General features: G+C 43.7%; 2 protein-coding genes across 2 annotated transcripts in view; both read right to left on the bottom strand.

Moving 5' to 3' along the window:
• LOC147354518 (KRAB domain-containing protein 5-like) overlaps positions 1-10018 on the bottom strand; it is a 61366-nt gene that overhangs the window by 38146 nt on the left and 13202 nt on the right. The window lies entirely within an intron of this gene.
• On the bottom strand, positions 3044-5572 carry LOC147354522 (steroidogenic acute regulatory protein, mitochondrial). The gene has a single exon (XM_086354350.1). The coding sequence runs from the start codon at positions 4517-4519 to the stop codon at positions 3662-3664; it is 858 nt and encodes a 285-aa protein (XP_086210476.1). The 5' UTR covers positions 4520-5572; the 3' UTR covers positions 3044-3661.

Below are 10018 nucleotides of genomic sequence, written 5' to 3' on the forward strand. Positions count from 1 at the left end.
GAAAACTCAACATTCAGAAAACTAAGATCATGGCATTTAGTCCTGTCACTTAATTCAAATATATGCGAACACAGAAATAGTGACAGAGGGCTCCAAAATCACTGCGGATGGTGATTTCAGCCCTGAAATTCAAAGACAGTTGCTCCTTGGAAGAAAAGCTATGACCAATCTAGACAGCATATTCAAAAGCAGGACATCACTTTGCACATAAACGTCAAAATGGTCAAAGCTATGGTTTTTCTAGTAGTCACATACGGATGTGATATTTGGACAATAAAGAAGGCTGAGGCCGAAGAACTGATAGCTCAAATTGTGGTGTGGGAGAAGGCTCTTAAGAGTCTTTTGGACTCAAGAAGCTGAAACAAGTCAACCATAAGGAAATCAATCCTGAATATTCATAGGAAGGACTGACGCTGAGGCTGAAGCCGCAATACTTTGGTCTCTGTGTGTGCTGAACCAACTCATTGGCAAGATTCTGATGCTCAGAAAGATTGAAAGCAAAAGGAGAAGGGAGTGACAGAGGGTGAGATGGTTGAACAGCTTTGTTGACTCAGTGGAGATGAATTTGAGGAAACTCCAGGCGTTGACAAAGGATAGAGAAGCCTGGCTTGCTGCATTCCATGGGATCCAAGAGTTCCATACAACTTAGCCACTGAATAACAAACAACAAGAATGAAGGCAGAAGAAGCAGTGGTACATAGTACACAATGGAATATTACTCAGCCATAAAGGGGAACGTATTTGAGTCAGTTCTAACGAGGTGGATGAACCTCAAGCCTACTACACAGAGTGAAGTAAGCCAGAAAGAGAAATAGAAATATCATATACTAACACATATATATGGAATTTAGAAAAATAGTACTGAAGAATTTATTTGCAGGACAGCATTGGAGAAACGGACATAGATAATAGACTTATGGAAATGGGGAGAGGGGAGGAGAGGGTGAGATGTATGGAGAGAGTAACATGGAAACTTACATTACCACATGTAAAAATAGATATCCAAAGGGAATTTGCTGTGCGTGTCAGGAAACTCAAACAGCACAGGGAGTGGGATGGGGAGGGAGATGCGAGGGATATTCAAAAGGGAGGGGATACATGTATACCTATGGCTGTTTCATGTTGAGGTTTGACAGAAAAACAGCAAAATTCTGTAAAGCAATTATCCTTCAATTAAAAAGTAACAAACAAACAAAAAGAATGAAGGCAACAGATTACATCAAGGAAGCAGTAGTTTAGAATAATAATGACTCGTGAAAATTGTCTTTCAAATATCACAAATACCCATTTCCCCCTAGAAAGCAAGGACCTGAAATTATTGGAAGAAGAAAAAGATTTCAGGAGGCCGTCTAGAACAAAAGAAGCAAAACCCTGATGGTAGATAAGCGATTCTGGAAGGAAGTCATCCTTACCCAAGCAGGCCAGGTTCCTATATTTCTCTACCATCACGTCCCTGTACAATTCCTGCTGACCGAGGTCCAGCATTCCCACTCCTCTTGAGCAAAATCTATGGCCACATCCCAGAATGTCAGCTGTCCCTGAAATACAAAGGAAAGATGCCGTGTGGCCATGGGAAGACTTCCTCATGTGACCCAAGATGAAAACAGCAAGTTCAGAGACCTGGTTGTGATTAGTGGTGTGGCTGATGGTACAGAATAATAACAGTTTTACACAGTAATATTTTCCACCACATTTCGACCCCAAGAAAAGAGGATGAGATATGATCCACAAAGCATTACACAAACTATTGTGATCTGGAAGAGAAATTATAAAATGATCGGATCAACATTGGCATATTAATTTTTGAGTGTCATAAGCCTGTGAAACAGGATAAATTGTCTATCAAGAAAACAGGAGACATTAAAAAAAAGCATACTCTGATTCAAGAGTTTTGGAGTGGGGCCAATGCTCCACATTTTTTTTTTTTCTTTCCACTGACAACTCATTTTATTCCAATGAAAAACAAGTGAGATCTCCCCAGGCTCCTCAAAGACACAGTAGCATAGTTTGGAAAAGGCAAACATGGTGTGTGTTGAAAGCCCATTTCTCACTGTCAGCCTGTTCTCAAAACCAGAGCATGTGTTGCTGTACACACCTTTCAACAAGCAACCCTTTCTCTTAGCTGGGAGTGGAGAATTCTGTTCTTGAAATACTTCCACAGTTACTCCTTCTCACTCTGAAGCTTCCAGGCTGGAAAAACAATTTCATCTATGCCAAAAATAGACTAATAAGAAACAATAAACATTAATATATACCTGTGTAGTTGTACAGTCTCAATGCCTCAATAAATACCAGCATTTCTGCTACTGCTAATTTGTTTAATAAATTAGCTAGCCTGACATTCCACATGGTGTAAATCATCAATGCTGTTAGCACTGGAATGGAAACACTTCAAGTGATAATGGTTGGGTTTTCATCCTGCATATGTATTTTAGCCAGATAACCCCATCTCAACTTAGATGTTTAGAGCACCAATTCTCAGACCTTGGAAAGGGATTTTGCTCTCATGCTATCACACCTTCTTCCAGCCATCTCCTCCAAGATAGTAAGACATTGACCTGTTAAAGCAGAGAAATTGCAGCCCCGAGTCAAGCTAAGAGGACAGGATAGACTCCAGACTAAAGATTCAGTTCCTATTTCAGATCTAAAGCAACTAATGGGAAAGTAGTAAAATTTGCTTTTTGATTTTCTCAGTAATACCATTCAGTCCCTCGCTTTTGATTCTATCCTTTTAGGTAAATAAAAATCTTCAGTCAAAATCTTCATCTTCCAATGCCCATTAATCAGCTACCAGCTATAGAGTTCTTGTAAGAATTGATTTAGTCTTGTGCGTATTTTCCAAATTAAATTTTTATGAAAGATTCCAGTAACAGATCCTACATAATTGAAATTCTTAAGTCCCCTGGAGTTTTTCCTTTGAATGAAGTAAGAGATTTAGTTTAATTAAAATCTTTATCCACGGCTCCTTTAGTATGAGCTTGCCATTTACTAGCATGGATTTTTAAAGAGTAGAATTTTAAATCGGGTACAGACTAACTGAAAGTTTTTATGTTAGTTACAATTCTTTATTCTGACTCCTGTCATGGAAGAAGTACGGGAATCAGTATAACAGTTCTGTATTTTTTCCGTAAGGTCACTTGAACTAGAGTTCTAGAAGCCGTCTGCTGTGGGAGTTGCTTACTCTTTGGTGCAGCTGTCCACCCACTTGGTAGAGGAGCAGAGGGTTGTGGGAGGCCCTGTGCAAGACCTCGGTCTGCACACATTGCCTGCAGACCTCTTGACCTCCTCAAGCTTGACAACCTGATCCTTGGGTTCTGCACCCTCTGCACCCTGCATTCCTTAACTGGTAGCATTATCAAGATATTTTCAGGTAGACGCTGTCAGGACCCAGGAAAAAAAAGTTTCACAAATGTTTTGAGACCCTTATGCTTCATTTTACAGCTCATCAGTGAATGAAGTTAGAAGAGCCTTGTCCGCATTCTCTTGGTACTAAAATGCTGCTGTAGTAGCTGAGCTGTAGTATCTTATTGAAAACGTGCCACCACCTTGTCCCACTGTCCTCAGATGAGATCTTTAACAGACTTGGAGGCTTCTAGCAGGGGCCTCCTCGTGAGCCCTCAAACCCATTCAGCCGGGAGCTGGTGGAGCCGCAAGTTGGCCTTCAACACCTGGCTTCAAGAGCAGGGCAGGACTCCAGGCGCTTGCGCAGGTGATTGGCAAAATCCACCTGGGTCTGCGAGAGGACCTGGTTGATGATGGTCTTTGGCAGCCATCCCTTGAGGTCAATGCTGAGCAGCCAGGTGAGTTTGGTCCTTGAGGGACTTCCAGCCAAGGGGCGGAGCACCATGCAGGTGGGGCCGTGCTCAGCTCTGATGACACCCTTCTGCTGGGGCATCTCCTCATAGAGTGTGGCCATGCCAGCCAGCACACACATGGAGCCCCGGCGCTTGGTACAGCGTACGCTCACAAAGTCTCGGGGCCCCACGAGGTTTCCTGCCGCCTCTGCAGCCAACTCGTGAGTGATGACCGTGTCTTTTCCAATCTTCTGCAGGACCTTGATCTCCTTGACATTGGGATTCCACTCACCCATGGCCTCCATGCGCTCCACAAGCTCTTCATAAAGCCTCTCCATGGGCTGGTGCACCACCACCTCCAACCGGAACACCTTGCCCATGTCAGGGATCACTTTACTCAGCACCTCGTCCCCATTGGCCTGCCGGCTCTCCTTCTTCCAGCCCTCCTGGTCTTTGAGGATGCCCAGGGCCCTCTGCATGGCCTCCTCTCCCTGCTGGATATAGGCCAGCTCTTGGTCGCTGTAGAGAGGGTCTTCCAGCTGAGAACCTAGGAGAGAGCCGCAACGCCGAACCTGGTTAATCCACGCAGCTGGGGCCGGGCCCCCTAGGGCCCTCCGGTTCAGCTCCTGGCCGATGGCCAGCACAGCCTGCTGCTGCAGCCCCTTCATGCTGCGCACGTGTCTGTAGGAGCTTCCGGCACACAGCTTAAACGTCGCAAGAAGCATCTTTCCGGGCAGTAGGGGCAGGTGTGGAGTCTGGCGGGGATGCTGAGGGCTCCTGCTGTGGCCTCTGGTCCCGGAGGATGGCTGCTCCTGTGCTTCCTCAGCCTGACAGGGTTGTGGCCTCGGGCCCTGCAGCTGCCAATGCTCCACATTTTAAACAAGCTTATTGTAACTAGTAATGTGAAGAAAACTGCTCCTTAAATAGCCATTTTAAGCTACATGAGCTGCAAAGAAATAGAATAGTAAAGATTCATACTTAAACATTGAATTGTAAGTGTTTTGCAAATTTGAGAGGTCTGATAGAATAGTACCCAGGGCAGCTACAACCCTTTGATTTATTTAGTATATATTCTATGTCTTTCTAACAATTTTTTACTGTTAAATGCACCACATAAATAATATAAAATCAACACCATTGCAGTTCTACCTTTTTGCAAATATTTTGTCAAACATTCATTAAATGGCAGAGCTTGAATTTTGCTTCAGTTTGTGTGACCTAGAATTGAACTAATAAAACACAAATACACAGAGACAACACTAATGAAAGTTTGTAGAAGTTTTAGAGGGACTTTTGTGGTGGTCCATCGTTGGGGTACTTTAATGGAACGGAACCTGGTGGTCTGGAGTTGATGATAAGAAAGTAAAAGAAGGAAAGAGGCTAATATTCCCTGGGTTATGCAGCAGGCCTCTGCGCTTCAGGGAATCAGCCAGAAAGAGAGAGAAAGAAAGAAGGACATGGAGACCCAAGTCTGGTGGTACAAGGGTGCTTTATTGAATTCTGTGTGAGTATTTATACTGTATTACAACGTAGCTTCTTCAGATAAAGATCAAAAGACCAGACTTTACAAGTTACCAAGGAAACAGAGCAATAGAGGCCATAAGGCCAAAAGGCAATCCATATCAAAGTTCAGTTCAGTTCAGTTCAGTTCAGTCGCTAGTCGTGTCCAACTCTTTGCAACCCCATGAATCACAGCACGCCAGGCCTCCCTGTCCATCACCAACTCCCGCAGTTCACGCAAACTCATGTCCATCGAGTGATGCCATCCAGCCATCTGATCCTCTGTCATCCCCTTCTCCTCCTGCCCCCAATCCCTCCCAGAATCAGGGTCTTTTCCAATGAGTCAACTCTTCGCATGAGGTGGCCAAAGTATTGGAGTTTCAGCTTTAGCATCAGTCCTTCCAGTGAACACCCAGGACTGATCTCCTTTAGGATGGACTGGTTGGACCTCCTTGCAGTCCAAGGAACTCTCAAGAGTCTTCTCCAACACCACAGTTCAAAAGCATCAATTCTTCGGCGCTCAGCTTTCTTCACAGTCCAACTCTCACATCCATACATGACCACTGGAAAAACCATAGCCTTGACTAGACGGACCTTTGTTGGCAAAGTAATATCTCTGCTTTTTAATATGCCATCGAGGTTGGTCATAACTTTCCTTCCAAGGAGTAAGTGTCTTTTAATTTCATGGCTGCAATCACCATCTGCAGTGATTTTGGAATCCCCCAAAATAAAGTCTGACAGTGTTTCCGATGTTTCCCCATCTATTTTCCATGAAGTGAGGGGATCAGATGCCATGATCTTAGTTTTCTGAATGCTGAGTTTTAAGCCAACTTTTTCACTCTCCTCTTTGATTTTCATCAAGAGGCTTTTTAGTTCCTCTTCACTTTCTATCCATATCAAAGTGAAAGTGAAGTCACTCAGTCCTGTCCCACTCTTTGGGACCCTGTGGTCTGTAACCCAGTTTGCTCCTCAGTCCATGGGGTTCTCCAGGCAAGAATACTGGAGTGGGTTGCCATTTCCATCTCCAGGATCCATATCAAAAGAGGGTCTTAAATAATCCCTTTCACCAAATGGAAAAGCTAATGAAGGAAATCCTCTGTAAGCATCCCATCTCTATTATCTCAGTCCTGGGAGTGGCTTGTCAGTCCTCTCCTCCTGACAGGAACTGAAAAGGAACAGAGGGCTCAAGAGAGATAGGAAAGGGCACACAGGACTCCTACTGTGAAACATTCCCTGACAGTCCATGACTAAGACTCTCAGCTCCCAAGGCAGGGGGATGGGTTCAATACCTGCTTAGAGAAATAGATCCCACACCCCACAACTAAAGTTCTCCAGTGTCAACAAAATCTCCCACATGGCTCCAAGATCCTGCCTGCTACAACTAAGACACAACCGAGCCAAACATATAAATTAGTGTATTTTTCAAAAGAACTTTATATAACTTGGGAGAATACCAAAACAAGAAAAAAATCATCAAATAATTTCAACATTTTTCTGCACACAGGGATACATTAAAATGAGATTATACTTACTAAGAATATTAAAGCTATTCATGTCAATAAAATCAAGATCATTTTTAAAGGGTTAATATATATACATCTACTTGTGGATGATATTCTTTGTACATTTTAGATACATTTAGGGTGGAAACATACACAGCAGTATAAGATAAATAAAGACTATTGGTTCTGAAGCTTTTCTTTCTTGAAAAACGGTATCATTTGTGTTGAGCTTTATCTTTCAACACAGTGGAAAACACATTAGCTCCATTATGATTGCTGTAAATATTTAAAAAAATACAAATAAGTGGTAAAAAGACTGTGTCTGTGATTTGAGCCTGGAGTGTTCTGGAAACATCACACCTGGGCTTGAGTGATCAATTCGCCTACCCCGAAAACCCACTATCTATAATCAACACAATGAGTGTTCATTCTCAGAAGCAAAGAGAAACCAAGAAGATGGGGAGTTTCCCCATTAACTATGAGCATTTCCACACATTCCTTATTCCTTTTTTCCACAACCTTGTTTAAAGAGAGAGAGAAGTATGAACTTCATAGTCTCATGATGTCAGAGTGACGTCTCCAGAACCAGTGGGCATCAGATGTCACGGTGTAAATGAATCACATGAAAGATGCACAATCACTGCCTGGGCATTCTGGAATTAACAATGAAATTATAACTTGAATCTAACATTTAAAACTGTCAATTTTATGCAAATTTCATTTCACATATACTCCCCCTGTTTTGTATCCTAATAATGCATTTAAGTAGTAAGACTCAGCAATGCAAAGGACAGCATCTCCTAGTTTTCTTTTTATTTCTGAAAATTTTCTGAAAAACTGTGGACCTCTGAGTTGAGTCACTGCGCTTCCCAGCTGGCTCAGTGGTAAAGAATCTGCCTGCCAATGCTGGAGATGCGGCTTCAGTCTCGGGGTGGAGATAATCCCCGGGATGAGGGAATGGGAACCCACTGCAAAATTCTTGCCTGGAAAATCCCATGGACAGAAGCCAGTTGGTTCTATGTATAATGGCATGCGGGGAGTGAGCTCCGCCCGTGGCAAAGGTCACGAGGTAGGAGGCTTGGCATATGCAAAGGCGGGATCAAGCCTCAGGAGTCTCCCTGGAAATTCTCGAGCATCTACCCCCAAAACCAGAGTCTGCCTACTTTCTGCTTTGTGCTTTCACCTACACCTCTGACTTTATGGGGGGCTGTCCCCCACTACCTCTCTCTGAAAAAAGAGTTAGCTTACAGCTCCAGTTAATAATTCCTGGGTGTGACAGTGTTTCAACCTACAAACTCCTTTGGAAATCCTCTAGCCTGCCTGAATAGGTTTTTCCGGCCACATGTGATTGTTCAGAGCCTCCCAACTGTGAGAGGCAGGAGATGTTCTAAACTGTCTAAACACAGATTCCTTTGGGTAGTTAAAAGATTGATTAGAAATTGTATTGGTGAAGGGTTTTTCACTTATTGGGCCAATGTTTGCTGCTAAGTCTCCATACTCCTTACCTACTGTGTCCTTGGCAGTGTATTGATTGATATAATGGGTGTATAGAAATGTAAGTAGTAGCCTCAATGTTTGTAACCTTGGATCCTTGAGTTAATTCTTTTCTTGATTGAGCCCACCTCACCTTTGCCCTATAGGAATGCAGCTTTGTCCAATGCTTTTTTGGAGGCTGGTGCCTGACTTTGGAATAATCACCTTTAGAGAAAGATAAGTTTCTTAAAATGTTAACAGGCCTCCTGGCCAGAAGATGATGTAATTCACCTGAACTTTTGCATATGATAAGTTTGAAAGCCTGGCTTCAATTAGGACCAGGAGCTGCTGTCCTTGCATGACTCCACCCCTTCCCCCATTATCCTCTATGCACTATTTAAGGTATAAAAACTACTTTGGAAAATAAAGTGCGGGCCTTGTTCACCGAAACTTGGTCTCCCCATGTCCCTCTCTCTCTCCCAAATTCTGGCTGAGTTTCCATCTGCAGCGCGGAACCCGCCATGCTTGCTAATTATGCCTGGGCTTCTAAGATCCGACCGGGGAGGCCTCAGTGTCTCCTCTCCTTCGGGAGAACGGAAGGACACCTGCGGCCTACGTAAGTGGTGCAAACTTCTTGTCTTGAAGTTTTATTGGTCTCCCGCGTAAACCAAGCTACTCAGCCTCTTTTCTCCACTGAATTTTCCTACTGAGCTATCCTCATCCTATTACTCTTTATATCTTTGATAAAATATTTAAATAAATAGGTCGCTGACGCTGTCCCCGCTTCGAATACCCTGGATCAGCCGGGGCTGGTCCCCGGCAATGGCATTTTCAAACTCTGTTTTAAATATCTATATTGCATCCAGGTGCTAAGTCATCACTACATTTCGCAACGTCCCTAAAATCCCAACACCAAAACACATCCCAGTGGGAGTGAGGATAGGAGTGACTCCCCATGCTGATCTCTCACAAAAAAAATAGTTTCAACAATTGAAAATCGCTGATTCACGGGGAGAATTCATCATGCTCCTTAGAAAGCGAGGATGCAGACAATGGATAAAAGGCTCTGGGACACAAGGAAGTAGTCTAAAGGGCTGGTCTTCACTATGATAAAAAGAAATAGGAAGAAATAAGATGATGAGATGCCCGGGACGAAAAACTAGCAGCAAAAAGCTGAAGGCTTGCAGATTCTCATTTGGGCATTTCAGGAGGAAAAGCAGATGCAGCCCCAGACCCAGGACAGGATATTTACCTGAGAAGTTGCCATTTCCTCCTCTTCTTCCTCCTGCTCTGCCTTCTCTGGGGATCTTACGCTGCAAACACACTTCTGTTTTGAGAAAATACCGCTGAGGCCATTAAAACAGCTCTTTAACCTGCAACCAATGCTCCTACAGACAGAAGGGCCTTGAAAAGCTGAGAAGACTGACCTCTCCTGTCCTCTGTCTCAGGAGAGATTCAGGAACAATCAATTCCTACCTGGAGACCAGCCTGTGAACTTATTTCTTGATTCTTCTCTCCCCATAGAGAGCTCTTAACACTCTGCTCACACAGATGATGTGAGCTGACTGACTTCTCCTTTCCAAATCCAGATAGAACAACCCTGTTGCTTCTCCGTGGACGAAGCCAGGGCTCAGCTCTCACAGATAGATAAGGAGGCGCTTCCTAAACCTGGGCCTCTGCTTAGAATGCTCTGGAGCACTTCCTAGACACCGCAGTGTTGCTCCCACAGGACCAACATAGAACTCTGTT

Source organism: Bos grunniens, chromosome 18, assembly GCF_055505025.1.
Source record: "Bos grunniens cultivar Pamir isolate PY7600 chromosome 18, Bosgru_T2T1.0, whole genome shotgun sequence".
NCBI lineage: Eukaryota > Metazoa > Chordata > Mammalia > Artiodactyla > Bovidae > Bos > Bos grunniens.